The 24314-nt window shown below is 47.9% G+C and overlaps 1 protein-coding gene across 1 annotated transcript in view; it reads right to left on the bottom strand.

The window, feature by feature from the left end:
• The window catches only part of PAPPA (pappalysin 1), a 243825-nt gene that overhangs the window by 205710 nt on the left and 13801 nt on the right, over window positions 1–24314 (bottom strand). Inside the window, exon 2 of the mRNA XM_060608872.3 lies at window positions 3857–4919. Coding sequence (XP_060464855.2) covers window positions 3857–4919 — 1063 coding nt within the window. The remainder of the gene's footprint in view (window positions 1–3856; window positions 4920–24314) is intronic.

Genomic DNA, 24314 nt, shown 5'->3' with positions numbered 1-24314 from the left:
GCTGTGTGTGCCTCAGGTGACAGGGCACTCCCCTGGGAGGACCATTCTGAGGGGGGAGGACATCATCTGTTACTCAGCTCCAAGCTTCCTCCCGCTCCGGTCCTGGCCAGGGCTTAGAAACCATACAGAGCAATTCTGCGCCCTTTCCCACAGGACAGGCCTCCCACAGGACATGAGGCGCATGCCACATGGCCCTATAGTCAAGGCCCTGTGAGAATTTTCTCATCCAGGCCAACCATCTTCAAATGGTTATGATATTACCATTTGAAGTTGTATCCTGGCCACTCACTGTCCAGTCCCTCTCTCTGTGCACATCTTCAATTGACTGCTTTTATTATGGCCTCTTAATAAAGAACACTAGCTGCCAATGTAGCTCTAATAGTTCTACAGGGGCCCACGGAACCCCAAGGCCATTATCTAATTCTCTTCTAAACTCACTCATTCAAGCACTTCATAATCCCAAGCTCTTTGGGTGATATTTGAGAAGAGAGTGAGGATACAATGTGAGGGGGCAGGTATCTGTGGCTGCGAAGATGTCAAGGCCACGCTGGGTGGCTGTGCCATGGCAGATGACCAGGAGTCAGAAATCTAGAGCAACCTTAACCCTAGCTTGACCACTAATGGATAGGGTGAGCTCTGACTCAGTTTCCCTCCATGGGAGGATAAGGGATGCGGACCAATGATCTGTGAGGATGTTTCTAGGTCTGGCATTGGGCACAATTCTGGTATCTTGTGCAGCCCTCTGCTAGGATTAGTTGCTCCCCCACAGCACGTGAATCCCTGAGAACACGGACTAAGGGGTCCAAGGACTATGACGTAAGGGCACCTAAATGTGTTAAAAGAAACGGTACTCTTTCCTAGAGTACACTGATCTGCCCAGCTGCATTACTGGGGGAAATCTTATTTTACTCAAGGGAATTGTTACATTAAATTGTCAGAATGGTGATTTTAATCAGTGCTACTCAAAGTAGGTACTGCTTACCAGTCTACGGTGCACTGGGGACAGAAACGGAGAGTACGCATTTAGAAACTTTTCAAGAATTCTGACAATGACATTCCTGTGGTTTCATTTTACATTGATTCATTTTTTTCCTGCACATATCAAAGGGATCAGCTTGCAACATATAGGAGAAAAAAGGTGGTCCTTTACCATAGATTGATAAGTATTAAATAGTTTTATTGCGTTTACTCATTACGAAAGAAAGAGAGAGAGGAGAGAGAGAGAGAGAGAATGAAGTTCAGCTCTTTATTAGAAATCACCTAGATAATATTAAATGTTCACTGCTTATATTGCAGGCGTCCTTCCTTCCTTCCCTGCCTTATATTGCACTGCCTTCCTTCCTTCCCTCCTTCCTTTCCTCCTGCCTTCCTTCCTTTCCTCATTCTTTCTTCCTCCCTCCTTCCCTCCCTCCCTTTTTTTTAAAGTCACAAAGCAAATATTTCTCTGCAAACCTCCACAGGTTTCTCTCTGCACACAGGAGAGCTGATACAGTCAGAATGCTCTGTACCCCCGCCTCCTATCCCGGCCCGTCAGAAGAGGACACATTGCCTGGTGGGCCCCACCCAGGGCACATGACCTTCCCAGCCAGCAAACAAACGGGCCATGGCGTGAGTGGTAACAGAGTTGGCACACGGCTGCTCACAGACATTCTGGGCAGGCAGTCCCGTGACTTAGAAAAGAGGAGGCCGTTGGAGGCTGCCAGCTCTGTCTGCTGATTGTGAAGTATCTGGGACCTGGGGCCCTGCGGCCCCTCCGTACCAGGACAGCTCACCCGCCACAAAGGCCAGCTGCCCTCGGTCCTGACCCAATCAACTCAGCAGTTTTTTCCCAAGGCTTTAGTGAAGCTACCCTGTCTGTCACCCCTGCCCTTCAACTCTGCCTCTTACTGTTCCTTAGGCTTAAAAATACCCTCCTTCAGTGGGAGCGTTAGAGTCATTAGATCTGGATTGGAATCTAAGCTCTCCATTTATTTGCTGAGTAACCTTGGCTAAACCCCTATGTCATTCTGAATCCTGGGTTTCCTTCAGCAAAACAGGGCTAAGAGTACCCACCTTCCTGGCACCTGCTGAAGAAACAGGGTTTGAATGAATGAAAGACAGAAAGAAACAAAGAAAGAGAGAAAGAAAAATTGGGTGAATAACTTCCAGCTATTCGTGGCCCTTCACCCTCCTCCATGCTCACTCTGCCTGGGCATCCAGCTCAGTAGGGCACACACTGCCTTAATCTCAGAGACTTGCATTTGTGCCTTAGCTGAATGACTCTCCTGACCCATGACCTTGGCTGAGTCATTTCACCCACTAAGGTCCTCTATCTCCCTATGAGTCAAACGCAAATACTAACCCCTGTCTTGCCTTCTTTGTCAAATTCTGTCAAAGCCCAAATGAGAGCAGAGATGAGAACACATTGTGACCAGGAAGGAACCGGCCACACATCAAGGCTTCTTCCCACCTGGGCCGCTCATGTCTGTGGACCGAGGTGAGAGTCGAGGGCCTGCCTGGTGCCAGCAGGCTGAGCTGACGTGCTTTCTGGCCTGCTGCCAGGCACGACATTCTCCTGCCAGTATCGTCATTCCTTTGCACGTAGGTATTTTGTCTGTGCACGGGAGGCCCTTGCTCTTTTGAGAGAGACCTAAAGAGAAGAGTCAGCAGAAAGCCTGCAGAGGTCGGCAAATGTGCTCGAGCTCTCAGCAAGTCCAGGGTCCTGTGTGCTGGACAGAATGGAAAAGTTCAGCGTGGATCTGGGCAATCAGGAAAGTGGAGGGTGACAGTCTCTCTGGCTTGGAACTAGTTCCTCCGGGTCCCCTACTGAATACAGATCACCCACGGGTTCCCCTTCGGGGTTTTCTTTGGGGTTGCTGGCCAGGGTTGCTAGTGCCAGTGGATGCTGAGTGAGGCCTCAGACACAAGCTTCCCATTCCCGCCCTCTTCTCAGCAGGAGATGAAGTCCGTCTGCCCCGCGCCCTCCTTTCTCCCCCAACCCAACCTCCTCGGTTGTCCAAACTGTACCTAAGCTCTCCCAGAGATATTCAAGCTGAAAGTCAGTTTTTTTTTTTCCTCTTTGATCTCGCTTGGCACTCCCTAAGCACAGCACGCACCTTCTTCCGTTACACAAGTCATGACAAATACGCTTACCGAGAGCTAATGGGAGAGACACCGTGAGAGGGACGACGCTTTGAGAGCCCCCTCTCAACCCTCAGAGCAGCTGGACAAAGCAGGTGCTGTTCTTATTCCCACTTCACAGAGGAAGATGTAGCGTCTAAGGGGTCACAAAGTGAGGAAACGGTATCGCCGAGACCTGAACCCAGGCCGTCCAACCAAGCTAATCCCCGCTTTGCCAGCTCGGTGCGACAGGATGAATGTTCTGCTGGGAAGGGTGTTCCATACTGGTCTGTCCAGCACGGTAGCTACCAGCCCACGAGGCTGCTGAGTACTTGAAAGGTGGCTAACGGGACTCAGGACAGATTTTAACTTTACTTAGTCTCGGCTAATTTCAGCGTCAACAGTCGCGTGTGGCTGGCGACCGCATGTGGCTAACGCGCTGCACCCCACGGTGCCACGTACATGATGGCAGCTACTGGTACTCGGCCCCACATCACCCAGTTTAGACTCTGTGCCCTTTGAGAAGACTGGGTTGAGCCCTCCTTCTTAGCCCGTGGTGGGGGCTCAGCGAATACCGTCGTGATGGGCCATCCTTGCGTAGCACTCCCATGAGAACTGAGTGAGGGGCTGGCCTCGGTCATGAAACCGCTGTGTGAACTGGAAAATTCCACACCCCCTAGGGGCCTCAGGTGCCTCGCCTACACAACGGGGGACAAGTCGGCTGGCAGCCGGGCATCGCCTGCCCCGCAGGCCTTACCTGTGCGGAGAGTCGGGGTCGAAGCAAGTCTTGGTGACGTCGGTGATCTCGGGGTCACAACACTCTCCGCCATCAAAGTTGAACCGTTCATAGTTGCAGTCCATGTCGCACACCCTGTTGTGCTGCTTCTTCACGAAGGCGGGGTGGCGTAGGTGGCGGCAGTCCCCGCCGTCGTGGCCGGTCAGCGTGTGGTTGCACTCGGGGTCGCAGTTCTCGTCCCCGATCTTGCTGATGTCACAGTTGGCCAGCACGAGGCGGTGGCGCAGGGAGGAGTTGCTCACCTCCAGCACCTCCAGCTCCCAGGAGATGTTGTAATGCTTGAAGGCCTCGGCCAGCTGCCGGTGCTGGAAGTCAATCTGCTGGCGGCTCACCGTGGGGTTCTCGCGGCTGTCGTCGTAGAGGTTGACCACGCGGTAGCGCACCACCTTGGGCCGGCGGAATCGCGGGAGCCGGTTGTAGCTGGCGATGACCTCTGTGTGGTCACACAACGTCTGCCCGCACAACGGAGGCTCCAGACTCGTGTCCAGCAGGAAGCCGTGGGCACCGCTGTGTTCCACTTGGGGGATGTTGCCATCCTTCATGGGGGACCAGGCGCGCTTCACGTTGTCCCAGTTCTCCTGGAAGAGGAGCTGAGGTAGAGGCGTGTGGAGGCCACGGGTTTCCATATCCAACAGTATCTCCCGCTGAGTCCTGGCCACCTTCCACAGACTGAAGCGCTCGATATAGCCCCGGTAGTTGTGATTCAGAGCGCTGCCTCCCAGCATGAGCACTTTACACTTCTGGGTCAACGGGCTGAATATGCCGCCCACCTGCTCCCCAGAGGTTGCCACCTGGGCGCCATTCACGTAGAGCTTCATCAGCCGCCCGTCGTAGGTGGCAGCTAGGTGCACCCACTGGCCTGGGAGGTAGCTGCGGTACGCATGGATGGTGGTCCCCTGCCGGGCCCGGTCTGTCTTCAGGGAGAAAAAGTAGCGTGGGTCTCTGTTGCCTTGGTCACTGACGGTGTGAATTCCCACGACCCATCCTCGGTCACGCGAGGTATATGAACATTTGTCATATAGCCCTATGTGGCCCGAAGAGAGAAAGACGAATAAATAAAGGATGGAAGGGGAGGGGGGCGGTGAGTTATTTCTCCCTGATAAAACTTATATCAGGATGTCCTAGACCAGCGGTTTTCAAACTGTGCTCTGCGAGAGCCAGCAGCTACTAATGGAGGCTCTGGGACCACCCTTCGGGCACACTGAGAGCCGGAGGGATGGAGAGGACAGGTGAGCTGGCTTTGGGGGTTGCTCACCACAACCTGTAGCCCAAACAGTTTCACTGGTATTGGTTTTGAGTATGGAACTTACAAGAAAGGTTTCTGTTGTAGAATGGGGAGTTGAGCTAAACAAAATACCAACAATCATAATAATGGAAATCTGAACACCTTCGATTTTGCAAGACTGTTGTACGGGTAAGGGGACTTTGTGATTGAGATGGTATTTTCAGTGTGGAATGATACAGGAGGTGAGAGGGGAGTCAGCGGTGGTGATAATGCACAGAAGTTGCTCATTTAGAAGGATGGCCCCTACTACGGTCTCCGTAACTTTGCGTGCACGTTAACGATTAGCAGTCATCAAAAGGCCAGCGGTGGTGAGCCATCAGGGAAGTTGGCACAGAGAATCAAGGGTCAAGGGCTGCAAAGCTAATGCTTTTAGCTCCTAATAGGAGTCCTGGTTAGCCCTGAAACTCATCCCCAAAGAAAGGCAGGCATGCTTAATATCTGAGCAAGAAAGCTTTAAAAAACATTTTTTTTAAAGTTTGTCTATTTTGACCAGGAGAGAGAGCAAGTGGGAGGTGCGGAGCGAGAGGGAGGGACAGAATCCCAACCAGTCTCTGCACCGTCAGCACAGACCCTGATGCAGGGCTCAAACTCATGAACCTCGAGATCATGACCTGAGCCGAAACCCAGAGCCGGACGCCTAACCAACTGAGCCACCCAGGCGCTCCTGAGCTAGAAAAGTTTTTAAAGATCACAATTCCAACTTCTTCACTCGACAGGTGAGGGACTTCAGGCCCAGAAAATGAAAGACATTTGTCAGGTTACAGAGTCACTGACAAATTTCCTGAGACCCAATTCAGCTTGCTTTTCTCTGACACTAATGCTAATATTTATAAAAGAATGAAATGAAAAGCACTCTCTTAACATAAAAAGATGTTGGGGACTCCTTCATTAAGTAAAATCTTCCAAGCCTCTACAGCAGGTCAAGCATTGTACTAAGGTCTACACGTGTGTTAATTCATTTCATCCACGTAACACTTTTAAAGTAGTGATGTTGACAGAGGCAGATATGGAAATGGATGGGTTTAAGGTCAACTGACTGGTAAGAGGATCCCAGACCCTGGGATTCACTACCCTGTGCGCTAACTCTACAGACACCTCTCTCTCCCCCATCAATGCCACCAGGGATCTGGGACACACCAACCTCCTGGGGGTACCACAAGCTGGGTGTTTGGGAAAGTCCCAAGGCTGACGCCTCTAGCCTTACTCTGGGAACCCCAGGAAGTCACTTAGCAGATTCTCTCTGGATCAAAAAGTATCTTTATACTCACCAACCCCTATTCCCCAGCCTTTCTGGAATATACCCAGTGTCCTTGGCACAGACAGGCTGTTGGATGAGGAAGAGGACTTTCTAATTAAGAATGCATTTGAAGTGTGGGATAATGTACGAGGCCAGGTGGGAGGAGAAAGAGAGGGAGACGAGAATGAATAAAAGATGCCCATTTAGAAGGACGGTCCCTACTTTGAGCTGGTGAGTTTCTGCGGTCACCATAACTTTGAGGGTGCATCTGCCATCGGCATGCATCAAACGATCATGGAGAGCTTCCAGTAAAATCAACAGAGGAGGCCCACACAGTCTTTACTCCTTTGTGAGCACTGGGGCCTCAGAACTCACGTCGATCTGTTAGCAGCTGATGTGGATGGCAGTTTGGGCCTGGCATCTAAGTCTGCCTATACCCCTCCGCCTACTCCTGTCCAACAGTCCTTCAGGCAATGGCTGGGGGGTCTCCTCACAAAGTCAACCTGCTCTCATCGGCTGGGCAACCTTGGGTGAAGCACTGAATAATACCTCCTCTGGGTCTTGGTTCTCTACCTGGTAAAGGAGGGGACTGAATGGAGTCCCCCTCACACACCTGGCCCAAGTCTGCTCTTCTGTGTTTCCAGGTTTCTGAATGGCTAAAACAGAAACCACTTCCTCCTAGAAGCTCTCCGTGATAGCCCTGTAAGGAATGCTCATTCTCTCCTCTGAACTCATTTTGCTTTTAGGCAAGTAGACACTTGTCCTCTGGCTCTGGAGTCCCCCTAGACTGGATGCTTCTGGAGAGTGAGGACTCTGGCTGGACCATCTGTATATCGTGCCTAGCACCCTGCACCATGCCTTGCCTACAGCAGGCACTCAGTAAGCGTCTCATGATGGAGCACAAGAAGGATTCCTGAAAGACTGGGAGAAGGAAAAAGGACAAGCAGAATCAAAGGCACCGATTTATGTCTCCATGGCTAACGGACAGGGAGAATCAGAAGAGAGTGTGTGTTCTTAGTACCGTAGAAAACCCAGGATCTTTGGATGCAGAGTAAGTAATTCTGATGAAAGAAATTCCTAGCCATACATCTGGGGAAAATCACTTCCCTTCTACAGATCGTAATCCTCTTGCCGACATCCCTCTTTAAGCATGCTGTCCTACTTAACAGACACGGTGGAGGCCCCGTCCTTGGCACACGGTAGCTGTCCCAGTGTGAGTTCAGCTTGAAGATGCTGGAGGGTCTAGGACCGATGTCAATGATGACATGTGGGAAACGACTAGAAATAAAATACAGAAGGGCCAAAGAGAGAAGGCACCCCGAAGGCATCTTGGCTGATGTATCAGGAGCTGATAGAATGAAGCCTCGAAAACGTCCAAGTCCTCCTCAAACCCACTGACAAACCCGACTTAGAAATCAGACATCTCATCTCCCGAGCTGCTGTCAGGCTGCTGAATGTGAAAATCTGCACTGACCTCTCCAAAACTGAAGCTCTGACTCCAGATTTGGAGTGACTTACCCCAATCTATGGGTTGCCGCTTGCTACAGGGATCAGTGAGAGCCACGTTCCCCGGAGCCACCACTCTGGTGTCCCTGGTCCCACCACTGAGCTCACCTTCTCTTGCTCCCCTGGCTAACCCCTCCCCCTTCAACAGGAAATTCTTCTAATGAGAAAATTAACATGTGAAACAGGATCACTTTTCCCTCTCTCTTTCTCTCTTTCTCTCTCTCTCTCTCTCTGCAGGTTTTTTATTATGCCAGGGGCTCTCAGTCCCTGGTTTTCCTGTTGCCTTTGGAAGGCAGCTAGCTGGGTTAGCAAGGTAAAATGTTTACACATCTGTAGGGTGCCCTCCGTTCAGAACCTTCCGGGGGCTTGGGACTCAGGCTCAAGCCACCTCTGTGTGCAGTTGAGAGAGAAGAGAGAAGCAGCGAGAAAGGCCAGACTCCGGGACATGGAGCGGGGAGACTAAGAGGAGGCTTGGCCCCAGGAGGCAGAGAGGAAAGGCAAAGAGAGGCTTTTCAGTGGAACCCAGAGGAAACACATTGAGGGAACTGAGAACCTTGAAGCAGTGGCTTCAGAAGTTCAGAAGGAAATATTTACCTGGAGTATAAGTGGCAAAAGGAAATCACCGAACTTCAACAAGGTGGGGGGTGGGGGGAGTAAAATAGTGATGGGGACTTATTTCTGGATGAAAATAATTTAATCAACAGTAGCCACATTTCAGGGGGCTGGAAGGGAGACACCGCTGTCTCACCAGCCCAGAACCAGGGATCTGGAACCAGAGATCCGGGCTCAGCTTGCCAGATGAAAAGTCACACCATCCCGCCCTCTTATGCTGCCCGGGCCTCATTTCCCTTCTCTGAAAAAGGAGAAGTTTGGATTAAATGATCCCCACCTACAATTTAAGAGCTCTTTTGTTCACTGCTAGAATGGTTCCTTGTAAGCAGAAGGAGCTCAAAAATAGGTGTTGATCTGAATCTGATGCCTCGTGTCAATCCTAATCCTTGCATACTTAGGTTCCCTGTCCTCTGTGTATCTCCACAGAGGGCCACAGAACAGTGTTCTACGAAGGACACGCGAGCACCTTCCCCACCTTCACCTTGTCCCTCCCCACAGCTGTCCAGGAAGATAGAGACATAGTGAAGGAAACGGGGAGAGGCGTTTCTGAAGTGGCCCCATCTGTGTGCTGCTGGAAGTTGATCCTAGGGGACACATCCCCATGTGACAAGATGAAGGCTACGGGGCAATCCTGCACACAATCTACATCTAATTAGCATAAGCCTGCCTCAAGGCCATAAACGCATAGAAGCAGACACTGCAAGTGTGCAGAGCCCATGAGGTGTCTAGGGCACTCTTACAGACGTGGAGAAGTCCAGCCCCAGACCTGGGAGAGGCTTGCCCTGACCCTCATAGCAATCACCGGTCCCTCAAACCCTGGTCGGCTGGCCTCTCTAACGTGCTCTTATCTTCCTGCAGCTAGGCTTGCTTTGAAATGGGCTTCTAACCCCCCACCCCCACCCCCAGAAGTTTCCTGCCTACTTATTTTTACTGTCTCTTTTTCTTCTCACCTACCCACTGAGCCTCACCCTGGAGACAAAGAGCATATGTAAAAGAGGCTAGCCCAAAGGAAGCAGTCTCCCAAAATCTTGGCCAGGGCTGTACCAGGAGTCCTCTGTACCTCGGGGTCACCCCCTCAGGATCACTTTAATGGCACTGTCCCAGGGCAGCTCTGTCTGACCATTCCATTCCACTCCAGGAACCGACAAATCTTCCTCCCATATATCCATCACATTCCTTCCTGTCTGAAAACTCACCACTTCTGTAATTACTCATCCCGTGTCTGTGTTTCCCATCTGTGGGTCTGTTTGGTTCATTTCAAAGTGCCCAACATTCTGTACCGACCCTGGTATCTTACAGGTGCTCCGTAGAGTTTGTCATCGTAAACTAAAAAGAATGGAACAGGAGGGACATTTCCCTATTGCTGTGTTCTTTACAAGAGCATAGGACCGTTCCTTTATTTAGAAGTTGCTACATCCCGTGTGCTCTAGATTAATTCTCTCACTTAACCTTCACAATGAAACTCTCAGCATGGCCCACTTGCCAGAAGAAGCTGAGGCTCAGGCTCAGGGAGGGAAGAGGCTCTCCCAAAGCCTGAAATCCAGGCCTATAAAATTCCCAGGCCCAGGTGCTTAATCACGTCACTGCACTGAGCCCAGTGGGCTGTTTGAAGGCACGGACCCCTCTGAAAAGATCTAAGTCCCACAGCGCCAACATAAGCAAGTTGACTTGAACTGCAGGCCAAGAGGCTGCTTTCCAGTCATTCTTCTGCCTGGGTCTAAACAACTGACTGAGGATCAATGGTTCTTTACTACTACGCGTCATCTGTTCTCCTTGGCTCACCACACTTCATGAGGACCCAAGATGTGCCTGGGCCTTGTTCAGATGTCCAGAATGCCTTCCAGACCATGTCTTCAGCACCTGGATTTCTACCGCAGGCTTCCCTACCTGTTGGTTTCTGACCCAGGTCTCTTCCAGCCTCCAGGATCTATACAAAAATGTGTTGTTGTTTTTTTTCAAGGTTGTAGTCATATCCTCAGCTGCCTCCCACCTTCCTTTCTGTTAGTTATTGGCTGAATCGTGTACCCTCAAAATTCATATGTTGACATCCTAATTCCCAGTACCTCACAATGTGACCTTATTCGGAGGTTGGGTCTCTACAGAGGTGATCAAGCTAAAATAGGATCCTGAAGGTGGGCCCTGATCCAGTATGACTGGGGTCCTTGTAGGAAGAGAAAACTGGGACACAGACACACACACAGAGGGAAGACCATGAGAAGACACAGGGAAACAATAGCCACCTGTAAGCCAAGGAGAGAGGACTCGAAAGAAACCAATGCTGTAGACACTTTGTGCTCAGACACCAATTCTCCAGAACTGTGAGAAGATAAATTTCTGGTGTTTAAGCCACTCGGTCCATGATACTTCGTTATGAGAGCCCCGGCAGACCAGAACGCCATCATTCTACAAGTTTCCGAAGCTCTCCCGCTAAAATTTCTCTACAATCTATCCCATCTCCCACTGCCCCGTGCCCATTGTAGAATCCTCCTCTGGTTAGGATACATTGCCTCAATGTAATCCGTTCCCAGGGCGATCAGAGCAAGGTGTATCAGGAGGAAACAAAGACTGGAGGTATGGTCACGGCGCACAGGGAACGTGCCTCTTGGGGAAGGGGTGCTTCCATGTTTCGGCTCGAGTGTACGTAATTGAAGGTCATCGTGCGTGTTGAGCACGTGGGGAGTTGCTTCTGTGCCAAAGTGTCTTATGCTTACAGCCACCTTGTATAACAGGTGCTGTTTACCGCTGAGAAACCTGAGACTCAGAGAGGTGAAGTCACCTGCCTAAGGTCACACAGCACTAAGTGGTAGGAGGAGCTGGAATTAAAGACTCCCAATTGCAAGTTCAGCTCCCCCCACAGATGATTGAGACCTCAGCTATGCCTCCATGATGTGCGGTCGTTATGGGGTTTATCCCCCTAGGATGTTTTCCAGGCATGATTTAAGTCAACACAACATTAGCTCAGATAACGCTGGACTTTCTCACTGTCTACAGAGGACAATTAGCAAAGGATGACAATTATATCAAGTTTATATTATTTGTTTTTCTCTCAGGGGCTCCTGGGTGGCTCAGTCAGTTAAGCATCTGACTTCCGCTCAGGTCATGATCTCACAGTTTGTGGGTTTGAGCCCCACGTCGGGCTCTGTGCTGACAGCTCAGAGCCTGGAGCCCGCTTCCAATTCTGTGTCTCCCTCTCTCTCTGCCCCTCCCCTGCTCAGGCTCTGTCTGTCTTTGTCTCTCTAAAATGAATAAACGTTAAAAAAAAATTTCTTTATTTGTTTTTCTCTCATTGGTAGAGTGGACATGGAAGGAGAAGGACACTCTACCCCGGTCATTTTGGCTGGTGACAGAGCAGCATTTTCAAATAATGAGAAGGATGAGGAACTTTTGCTGAAAGCCTCTAGGTAGCAGGCCTTCTGCTAGGCAAAAAGATCCCACTCGCTGCTTGTCATGATCCCGTGTAGTGGGCTTTCCTGACAGTCCTTTAACAGACAAGGACACTGAAGTAGAGAGAAGCAACGTGATCTCCCCTCAAGGATCCCAGCGAAAGAGTGGTGGAGTCACAACTAGGCCAACTCTAAAGCCAGATGCTTTCCTTCAGTGGGAATAACTCTTGGCCCACAGTCAAGGTTCTTGTGGTCAAGGTCTGCCATTGCTCTGCTGTGGGTCACTGGGAAAGCAGTACCCCCTCTCTAGGCATCCCCACACCCTGCCCTAGGAGGTAGGAGGGTCACATCAGATGGCCACAGGGGCCCCTTCTGTCTCAGACTCCCTGTGACTCTGAGATCCCAGGTCCATCAGACATCCCTGCCTTGGTTCCCACTGTGGGAGATGTATAGTCTCAGAGGAAGAAGTCGAGGGAAAGAAGGCAATTTCAGGACCATCCTCTACCAGAGGAACAGAAGCAGAGGTAAGAGGATGTGGGTATGAAAGGGGGAATTTGGGTCCAAAATCTGGGTTTTTTTCAGGAGGCTAAAAAAGTTAAAAGCTAAAGGTTGGAGCCGGTCCCTTTTTGTTTTGTTTTGTTTTCCCTTCCATGATTTAATGGCTGGTATTAAAGCCACAGAGGAATGCTTGAGAGAGCAATCCTATGGAAAGCTTTTATCTGTCCAGAGGAGAGTGATTAAAACAGACAGATTTGGGTTAAGTATACCCATGGTCCCTGCACTTGGTTCAGTCGGGGGGAAGACCACCAAAATGACCCTGGAGGACTCAGCAGCACCAGGCATTCAGAGGAGAGCTGGGACGTCACCGAGGTGGGGACCTGAGGGAGTGCTCCTCAGCATCGCATTCCTCAGGGCTCCCCTTGACTCAGAGGATTGATCGTAGGCTCAGAGGAAGGAGGAGGCTTGAAATAAATCACACCTGGCTGGAGGCTTATCCCAAACTACACTGAGTTCTAGACATCTAGGTCTCCTGGTGTAAGAGAGGCAAAGGTACCAAGAGGAGCCCTCTGAAGGAAATCACAGGGTCAGGACTTAGCTCAGATGCCCCGATGTATTGGCCACGCGAGGGAACACGTGGGGCCAGATCGCCATTTGCAAGACGGCATGGGACAGCGGGAAGAGTGCCCATGGTAGTATCTGTGTCTGCTCTCCACCTGCATTTGTTTTTCCTGCTGCGAACCATTACCTGAGAGCCCTCTCACTCCATGAGTCTGCTTACCTTATTTACTCACTGTCTGACCTTGGAGGAGTTCAGTTCTCTGAGCCCCAGCTTGCCCATGTATACTCCAGGGATTAAAAAGTCTTATCCTGTATACTTCACAGACCTCTTTTGAGAAAGAAAGGAGACAAATGTATGCATATTTCCTTGTAAACGATTTAAGGCTATCGAGATGTAAGGCAAAGTTCACAAGAGTATACTTGAAGGTTCCTGAAACCCGTAAGTTTTATTAATATGCAGACTCCAGGGTATGCTTGGGATGGCAAAGTGCTCTTGAGGGCTCACGGTGCACCTGTGTCTCCCTCTGGTTCTTGACTCTCCAGTCTGCCTCCTTTGCTCATATGTAAGCAGGCTGTGTGGACATGGAAAGGTCAGGACTTTACGGAGCAATAAATATACATTTAACGCGGGCCCTACCATTCGATAGCTATGTGACTTGGGAAAGTCAGGGTACGTCTTTTAGTATCAGTCTTCTCATCTGTAAAATGGGGTGATACTATCTACCCCTGGCAGTTGTAGGGGGAAGTAATGAGATCATGAACATACCAGAACTTGGCACCCGGGCACTGGCATGGTACATGGCTTAAGCACGTGTACTATGAAGTCTTATCTGTCGGAATCCCAGCTGTGCCACTTGTTAGCTGTGTAGCCTTGGGCAAAATCCCTTCACCTACCTGATAGTTTTCTCAACTGTAAACTGATAAGAGCAGTATTTAACGCACAGTGCCATTTTGAGGATTTAGTGAGAGAATGCAAACACTCATTTGCATAGCACATAACACAGGCTACACTTTTTATTGAAGGGAATAAATGTCTGTTCCTTTTCCTCAGAACTGTGACCAGTTTTTCTCCCTTCCTCTGTGCTGTTAAACGTTATCCCTTCCGACACTATTCTCCAAAATAGAAAGGCATGCTCCTTGCTCTCTATTTCACACACTGTCCATGAAATTGGAGCAGACAAACTTTCAGAAAAAGAAAGTGGCGGAGGAAAGGAAGAAAATGACAGAGAAGATAAAAGAGGAGGAGGAGAAGGAGGAGAAGGGAGAGAGGGGGATTCGTGCGTTTTCGGTCTGCTTGCCTTTAGAAGTTGCCCTACCCAAACCAGACCCGGACAGATTAAGTGGTACTGATGCTGGAGCTGCCCTGGAGAAGAGAGCACACTCTGGGTCATTTTGATGAAGATCTACAAGCTTTTCCCGCTCACTCACCAAACCTCAGAGACTATGACACCACATTCCAGACAATTCTCAAGGACCATTCCGTCCTGCCCTCCACATTCTTCAAGCTCTTAGCTTTCATCATTCATGGAATCGTGCATAGTCAGGGCTGGAGGCTCCTTCAAAGTTAATTATATCATCCATTTCACACCTAACTTCCTGCTTGAATCACCCGTGCAGCATCCTGACAAGTGACTGTACACAATTCAGAATTAGAGAACCCCGTGCCGTGTGAAGAAGGCTTCTGCCCCTTTGGGCATTTCTCAGTGTTCTCCTTCAGTGAATCCAAATCACCTCCCTTTTTTTTGCCATCCAGTGGATCAGATGGCCAGGACCTGATCTCCAGGGATCTGTGCCCTCTATCCCAGGACAGCCGGGAAGATGTCTGAGTCTCTTGATTGTGTTATCCCTGGCTCTTTTATTCCCCCAAGTTAACATCCCCAAGCCCTGCCTAATGTATCTACTCATCCAATCACCAATTCATCCAACACATCTTCACGAGACATCTACTGTATCAGGTCCTACCTGGACATTTGGGGTGGAGAGCATGACCAGACACAGCCTGTACCCTCTCACAAGAGACCAGCTCTTCCCTAGTGCTAGCACCTCTGTTGATGCCATGTGGATATACCAGGAATTACTAATATGCAGTTAGCAATAACCTATTATTATCATACCTGCCTCCTTACGTTATCCCTGAGATCACTACTCTGATTTGTTCTAATGCCACTCAGAGCCACGCAAACCTACTGAGAAATAAAGAGAGCCACCATTTATGACGTGCCATGTACAGGACAAGAATTTTATGGGCATCATCTCATTGAATTATTACAACTAGACTATAAGGTCTCTTGGTCCCATTTTATGCATGAGGAAACCGAGACTCAGTTTCCTTGACTTAGCAAAGGTCTGTTGACTTGTAATAACATAAACAAGATTAGAAACCAGCTCCCTGACTCCAAAGTCAAGTGCTTAACCAATGTCTCATCCTTTCTGTGAATAAATATAAGCAACAATTATTTTAAAATTAGTTGAATATTTATTTCTTCATGTTTTTTAGTGCTTCCTTATATTGATTATACACTGTTGGTTATAACGATACAGGAAGCATTCTTAAATTTTCCTGAAGTTTTAAAGTGTACAAAAAGAGTCTTAATTATTTCATTTGCTTTTCCCAGAACTCTATAAAGGGAGGAAAATAGAAACGTATGATTCTGTTTGTGCAAATGGGGCAAGTGAGCCTCCAAGAGGGTAAGTGACTATGTCTGTTCACCACTCTGCATCTAGAGCCTTCTATAGAATACCTAGAATATAAGCACTCAGTAAACATTTGTTGGATGAGTGAATAAATGAGCAAATGAAAGAAATATGCCCACGGCTTGTGAGGAAACCCAATTTGAGGAGATTCTGAAGTTTCAAGCCATCTTTAGAGTACCGGAACAAGAGCCCTGATGTGGAGGCAGGAGTGACATCTTTGCAACCTGAGTAAGCCTCTTCTACTTCTTGGCCCTCAATTTCTCCATCTGTATAACGGGGGCTTCCATCCACGGTCACTAGGTTTGGTGGTTGTGTAAAATGCAAAAAGGAACGGGAATGCAATGCAATGTGTAAAATGCAAAATGCAACAAGGAATTGGTAAAGAAAGTGTAAGTTAGCCGTGTGCTGGCATAACTAAGCTGTGCGATGCGGCCAAACACACCCCCTCTCTGGTCCACTTTTCTCATTGCTGAAAAGAGAAGACTGTAGTGTAATAACTTCTAGGGAGTCTGTGGAAACTGTAGGGATAAGATTTCTAAGTTGGGAGTCATAAGCCGTGAACTTTTGCCCTGCTTTGCCACTAATGTACTATTACTGATCTTGGGCAAATTCCTTTTCATTCAGGGTCACATCATGACTTTCCTGGGCCCTGGGCACTTTTCCCTTCCTCCATAAATATATATAATTATATTTTATGATTGCATTGGCATAAAGATATATACAGTCAAGAGGCTGGATCCATCATTACATACTACATGTTATTATATAGATGATTTTCTTCTGATTTTAAAAGATATTAAGCCATTTTTATTGGCCCCTAAAAGTACCTTGCACTTCGGGTACCACACTGGCTGTGCCTAATAGATAAGTTGGCCTTGGCTCCATGTCTGGACCTGACATCCTCATCTACAAAATAGCACCGGGAGGGTCACTGAGCACCTCTAGCTTAACCCAAAGAGCTGAGAGGGATGGAGAAGGTTCCCACGTGGGTGAGCCAAGTGATGTAAATTTCGTAACTGATGCAGACCCACGGCAAGTTATGTAAAAATGCACCCCAGACAGCGTGGGCTGAGCTCTGGAAACAAAAGCTCCTCTTTCGGGTGAGCCTGCCATCACCTCATCCTGGCCCACACAGCCAGGGGTGAGCCTTTCAGGGAGAGCGATGGCAAAATGAGATAAGAAAGGGACGCGGCCAGACAGGCAGATTCCCACTCTGCCGTGCACGGCTGGTGCCATCCAGAATTACTCTTCTGTGTAGGGAGAGTGGTGATGGCTGATGTTCCCCGAGCCCTCACTGTGTGCCAGGCGCTGTGGGAAGTTGGGTGGATTAGTGCAGGCAGGCGACACAACAATCCAAGCAGGGAGGCAGTATTATTATCTCCATTTTACAGATGAGGAAACTGAGGCTCAGAGAAGCACAGATAACTTGCCCAAGCCTGAGTAACTGGCTGGCAAGTCACACAGGTGGGATTCGAGCCTAGGTAATCAGACTGGAGAGTCCCTGTTCCTAACTTCTAAATTATGCTTCCCAGCTGGGAGAAAACAGACTGAGCGAGGACAAGGAGTTCTTAATTATCCACAAATAAAGTATAAAGTATAATAAAGCATAATATATAATCCACCTCTAGTAGAGGTGCAAGCAAAGAGAATTTAGCAGAAGGAGTACTCGATTGGGATGAGAAAAAAAGGTTCAGGGAAGTTTTCCTGGATGAGTGACACAGAGACAGCCCCGCATAAGGAATGGGGACTGGGTGGGGGAGGCTGGGCAAAGACCTCCCAGCCGAAGGGGAAACATGAGGCAAGGCTAGGTGTTGTGCTGTCACTGGAAAAGGGCTCTGGACATGGGGAAAGACCTTGGCTTTTTTTTTTTTTTTAAGTTTATTTATTTATTTTGAGAGCGAGCATGAGCAGGGGAGGGACAGAGAGAGAGGGAGAAAGAGAAAATCCCAAGTAGGCTCTGCCCCATGCGGGACTCAAACTCATGAATGTGAGATCATAACCTGAGCCAAAATCAAGAGTCTGACGCTCAACTGACTGGGCCACCCAGGTGCCCCAAGACCTCTGCTTTTGGTGGAATTGAGGGTGCGCAGCAAAGCAGAGGGAGACGAAATTGCAAGGGCTGCCTGAGACCACGGTGCCAAGGGCTGTGAATGTCACGCCAAGAGATGTGAAGTCTGTTCCACAGACAACAGGGAATCTTTGGTGGTTTTGAGGAAGAGAGTCCATGGGTGGGGATTTGGGAGGTCATTAGCTCAGGGTTTCATCGTAGTCTTATCAATAGGGTCACATTGCTGAAATAGACAGGTCTGTGCCTGAGGACTCCCTGTCTGGTGCTCATGGGGCAATCTGGAGTTGTTCCTACTGAAGACTTAAAAAGGAAAGCATGGAGTATAAACAACCTTTTGAAGAGAGAGGGCTGGCAGACTTTTCAGATATTAATTTTCTACTGTCTTTATACCATAAAATCATGAATTATGATTCAACCCACAGGGCCTCGTTAAGGCTCTAGAATGATAAATGTTAGTTAGAGATCCCTGGGACTTCAGAATTTTAGTTTTGTTCCACTAGGAGGAGGATAATCTAGTTCAGCATTGGGTTTGGTCTCTGAATGATGTTGACCAATTATTATCTACCTTCCGGGGGTTGGTTTTCCCACCTACTCAACTGGGAGAGGGTACAGAGTTATCGTGAAGCTTCTCTTCTGCTCAGATAGCCTACTACATAAGTTCTTGAGGTGCAGGTCTTGTAACTCCCTTGACTTTGTGCTCTTGAGTGCTTAGCCTCGGACCTGATACATGGTTGACCCAATAAACATCACTAAACGCATGAAATGAATTGAGCTCTTAACTCAATGCTGCCGTGGAATATTTAGGGGATTTTAAATGGAAAGTTTGGAGATGGTCACAAAACCATTTTGGCTTTTTTTTTTTTTTTTTTTACACACAAAAAAGCATAAAACAAAGCAGATCAGTAACCCAGACAGGCCAGTATTTCCTCCCTGGCTGTAAAAGATGCTGAGGAACTTAAAGAGTCTGGAACAGAGCAGACTGATGGGGAGGAGGCCAAGGACACTGAAAGGTCAAGGAGAAAACCAAATGTGAAAAAGTGTGGAGGTAGGGATACGTGTTCTAGGAACACGTTCTCTTTAATAAAAAAAAAAAAAAATCCATGTAAGACAATGGTTCTCAAACAGCAGATATCTTGCCCCCCACAGGGCATTTAGTAATGCTTATGTAAACATTTCTGATCATCACAACTGGGGGTGGGGGTCGCTACTGCATCTAGTGGGTCAAGGCTAAACATTCTACAATGCTAAATATCCTGCAACCAACAATTATCCATTCCAAAACATCAACCATGCTGAGTTTGAGAAACCGAGATACAAGGAACTAGGAAAAGTTATGGTAAGCAACAGTATTCAGGGAGGAAGCTGAATGCGGGGCTAAGAAATTTAGACCTGGTCTGGAACAGGGACTCCAAGGACTGATTCTACCATTTACTTGCTGTGTGACCTTGGGCAAGTCATTTAAACTTCCCGTACCTCAGTTCTCTCAGCTGGAGACCAGGGATTGCAATAGTACCTATTTCAGAGGGTCATTCTAAGGATTAAAGACTTAATAGATGCAAAGTGTTCAGAATAGTGCCTACCACATAGAATGTGTTCAATATGTTAGCTATTACCTTTTACTATGTATAGATAATAGGGAACTATAGTAGTTTCAAGTTCAAGAGAGAGGCAAGAGAGCCCCTTCAGTCACTGATAATCCTGATACTCCCTGAAAAATGACCTAGAGCTGCATGATCATGTGACTATTAGATCCACCCACTTAATAAGCCTTCTGCTTCAGATGACACCACAGGTTAGATGTGTCTGAGTTTGTCTTGCTGTTTGCAAGCACTTCCTGTCTGGGCTCTGTTTTCCAGATAGCCCACAAGCCCTGGGCCAGCATCTGACTGCCTCCCAGTCCAGACTCCTCATGGTTTTAATGAATAAGTGGAAGGAGACAGAGGAAGCCAGACATGAAGACAGATGGAAAGATGGAAAGGCAGAAAGCCTTCCACGAAAGCTGCTGCCAGTGACACACACTGTTCACAGGGATTCCAAGGACAGAGTTGGGGACATATTTTAGAGGTTTGTGTAAGCTACTGATACTGTTCTCTTGGAGCCCTTGTTTGTAAACAGATATTTCTGCTGACACTGGGCTTTGTAAGGGCGGACAGAGTGGGGTGGGGGTGGTGTTGGAGAAAAAGGCAGGTTGTGTCCGAGAGCCTTAGACCATGTGTTTGTTGTTGAGAATACAAAGACCTTACTGTATTAAATGAAAATGCTTGTTTTACAAGGCGAGTGGGAATATGATAGGTACATGTCGAAAATGCTTCGGAAACTGAAACAACCCCATGCCACGACGGCTTCCTGCTACATCATGCATCCAGGGGCACACACAGAGCATGAAGGCTCAGAATCACTAAACAAGGGTTTCGGGGGTTCTGGGCAAAGAGAGTCCCAAGAGTTAAGTGACTGGCAGCTCCCTTCTCTGTTCCCTTTATGAAGCCTGCCCTTTCCCAAAGATCCCTGCCTCTATTTCACATTCTCTATTGGTTTTCCACCACCTGCTGACCTAAGAATGGCAGCTGTTATTGATCTAAAATATTAGTGTCGATAAAGGAACCTCCAGTAGTCTAGACTCAGATTCGGAGCACTACTGGGAATACTTATAATTATATAACTATGCAAGCAGAGCAGCTGAATTTTTTCAAAGTAGTTTTCAACTTCTAAAGTGGGGTTTTCAAATTGTTGTCTAGTAGAAGCATAGGGCTCAGTGGAGGTGTCTCGGGATTTTTTTCAAGGACTGAGAGTGGCATAAGAATAAGAACTGGAGTCTTCTAACACTTGCCCCAGCCCTAGCACACAGCCTGGTAAATGGCAGATGGCATGGATGAAGGGGTAGATGGATGAAGATATGAATTGATGGAAGGGTAGAGAGAAGAGAAGGATGGCTGGCTGGCTGGCTGGCTGGATGGTTGGTTGGGTGGATGGGGATGGATACATGGATGCATGACTGGGAGGGAGCAAGGGAGGGAGGAAGGGAGATGGGTGGATGGATGCAAGGATGCATGGATAGAAGGGTGGATGGAAATCTGGATTCATAGATTCATGGGTAAACTCCATAGTGAATAATTATGATCAGGACCACCTCGGGCTACATTTGAAGTGAACTTGCCTATTTTAAAACTCAGAGAAACTCAGACCAGAGTTTGAATAAACAAAGTTGTAGATTATATTTCTAAGGAATAAACTAACTTCTCCTCAGAGGAAAAATAGCCCTAAATTCTATTTACTCCAACAAGGGTACAGATGAAGGAAAGTGCAATTCCTCAGTCTGATATGACAACTCAACATCAACATTCTCATTTTCAAAGATCTCCTAGAGTGTTCAGATTTTAGAGCTGGGTACAGGCTTCAGGAAATGACCTCGTATGCCCCCTGCTTTTAGGCATTAAGTCACCATTTGGGGGCCATAGAGCCCTTTAATAAACTGATGACAACTTCCCCCCAGAAAAATGTGTACACCTTCCATTTTTACAGAAAACTTCTCAGGTTCACAAAACTATTCAAGTCCTCCTGGAGGGTGCAAGAAAACCTTGCTTCTCTGTTGATCTAAAATGTTAGTGCTATTAAGGTATTTTAGTTGGTAATGGTATTCATAAGGAAATGAATGGTAATGATATTAACCAAAATACTACGTTATTAGTAAAATACTATCATCCATAATCAATGTAAACCTTGCTCATGGTATAAACGAGATTCTTGGCCTCATGCCATTCATTCTCCACATCGAAGTGAGAGTGATTACCAGATCCTGTAACTTCCTTGTTTGAAACTGCATTAACTTCCCAGTTCATTTGGATTAGAAGCCAGGTTCCATGACCTGTACTACCTTCAGCTGAGGGCACTCGTCTCCCAGGGGCTTGCACACCTGCTCCCTCAGCATCCTCCACTTACCCTGCCTCATGCTCTGTATGCTAGCTATGTTCTCTCTCTCCTTCTGGAACACTCTTCATTTGTCTTCATATAGTTTATTCCTTCTCATCTGTCATTCAAGCCTCAGCCTGACTACCTAAACCAAAGTCCCTCCATTCCAGTCTTCTCTAATGAACCACTTTTAACAATCCTTGCCATTAATATACAAGTCCTTACAACTGTTGACTCATTTATTATCTTTCTCTTCCCAGAAAAAAATATAAGTCCATGAGGGCAAGGACCTGCTCTATCTTGCTCAATGCCACCTCTCTAATAGTGCCATGCACATATTCCTTATTCGTTGGCTATGTGGAGATACACGGAGGTTTTCTGGAAGTTTGGGTGTTATCACTACCAAAAGTGTGGGACCCTGGGCAAATCTCACTCCCTCTTTGGGCTTCAGACTTTTCAGGTGTAAAAGGATAGTTTGGGTCCTATCCAACTTCAGGATTCAATGATCTAAAACCTGCGTGACCAAGTTCAAGAGAGCCGAGCTCAAATCCCAACACAATATGGCAGGACAGAAGGAATGCTCAGGAAAATTGGGCTCTGATGCTCCTCTGCTCCAATTTGGGATGGAACTTGGGATCATTTTCTTGCCTCATCTGGACATCTGAATCTTCATCTCTGAACCGAAGAGACTGGCCCAGATGTGTTGCAAATTCACATCATTTTTTCATCCAGAAATCTCCCCACAAATATTTGTTGAACTTCTGCCATGGGCCAGGCCCTGGGAAGGTGCCCTGAGCACAGCAAACATGCTTCTGCCATCATCCTGCTCCCCTATCTGCTGGGAGGTCTCTGAGGCACAGGTGAGGGTTGCTGGAGGAACATGGGCTCATCCCACACAATTACACCTGGTTCTTCAGCAGCTCTCTCCAGGGATGGGCCTGGAGAAGATGACAGAAAACCATGGGGGAAAGAACTTAAAGCTAACAGAATGGTACACTGGCTCAGCTGACAGAAAGGGAGGCAGAGTGATAGGGAAGGGAGGTAAAAACACACACAGGTAACTGGTCAGCTCAGAGAATCGAAGGAATATCTAATGGCTGGTCCATTCATGTTTGCCTTCACTGCTTGGCCCTGACTAGGGCCCACGTTGTCATTTCTCAAAGTGCCTTGCCTCCACAGCACCCACTCCCAGTCACCCTGTCTTCTTTCTTATTTGGAGCCATCTCCAATTTATTTAGCAAAGTTTTCTGAACACCGATGGGCAGGGCCAGCTCTGTGCTAAAGCAAGGAACAAACAGAGATGAAGACAGACGAGGTCTCTGCCCCTAAGGAGCTTGGAGACAAGTGGGGAGAGGCAGACATGTACAAAGGCAAACACAACAGAGTGATAAATGTGATGAGGGGTGGATATAAGGGGCTGCTGGACTTGATTCGGATGGTGATGGATGGAATTGTCTAATCATTTCCTAGTGTCATGCTCCTAAAAGCTACTCTGGGCCAATGTCCTCAGCTGAGACATGAATCAAAAAGTGTTTATTGTTCTAACTTGATTTATGGCTCTACATTTAAAATGGCATGCATGATATATCCACATGCAAGGCAGAGCACACACTCCATATACATATGCATGCCATCTACTTCATGAACAAGTCCCTGACCCTTCCAGGTGGAAGGGGCCTCTTATGCCGCTGAAAGCTCAAACCACTTTCTAGCCCTGTAATAAACACGGGTGTTCAAGAACACAGTGTTTCTGCCTCTCTGCTTCCCCAGGACTCTATTAATTGCTTCGTTATAGCAGTTACCATGATGTCATGTATCTGTTTACCAGTCTGCTTCCGCTGCTAGCACTGGGAGCTCCTCAAGGGATGGAACTGTGCCCTATGCTTCTTTTCAGTCACCACTTCCTAGTTCAATGTATAAAACACAGAGACTAAAGGTTGCTCGATAAGCATCTATTAAGTGGGTGGATGGATGGATGGATGGGTGAATGGATGGATAGATGGATGGGTGGGTGGATGGATGAATGGAGAGATGGAAGGGAGGAAGATTTACTTCTAATAAACTGCCATTTCCTACTGAGCATCACAGAATGCCTAGGACAGAGGTTTGGCACACAAGAAGTGCTTAGGAAAAGTTATCAAACAGCTATATGGTGTTTCCTAATAAGCTCACTAATGTGAACCCACAGATATAACTGCCATATCCCTCCCCTCCTCCACACCACCACTCTCTCAAAGGAAAACAAAGTGATCCAGTGAAATGAGCTCTGATTTGGAAGTCAAGAGATATGAGTTCTAGTTTCGATTTTGCTGCCGATTTGCTGCTTAATATTAATCAACTCAGCTTAATTTAATAACTTAACTTGCCCGGACCTCAGTTTCTCTACCTGTATTCTGAGCATATTTAACAAAGCAGAGCCTAACGTCATTGGGAAAGGGATGAACCAGATATGGTATTTTGTTTGTTTTTAGTGGATCAGATCTAATCAGCCCAATGGGGGCTGTTCCATAAAGGAGTCATCCTGAGAGCTTAGTACTGTCTCTACAGGGGCTTAATCAGTTCCAGTGAGAACACACCATGAATCACCCTTGCCACACCAGGGTCATTCTTCTACTGGGAACCCCATAGTTCGGCTCAGAATGCATCAGGCCCCTCCTCAGAGGGTGACC

Source organism: Panthera onca, chromosome D4 (assembly GCF_046562875.1).
Source record: "Panthera onca isolate mPanOnc1 chromosome D4, mPanOnc1 haplotype 2, whole genome shotgun sequence".
In the NCBI taxonomy this organism is placed as follows: Eukaryota; Metazoa; Chordata; class Mammalia; order Carnivora; family Felidae; genus Panthera; species Panthera onca.
This window is presented reverse-complemented; position numbering and strand designations above follow the sequence as displayed.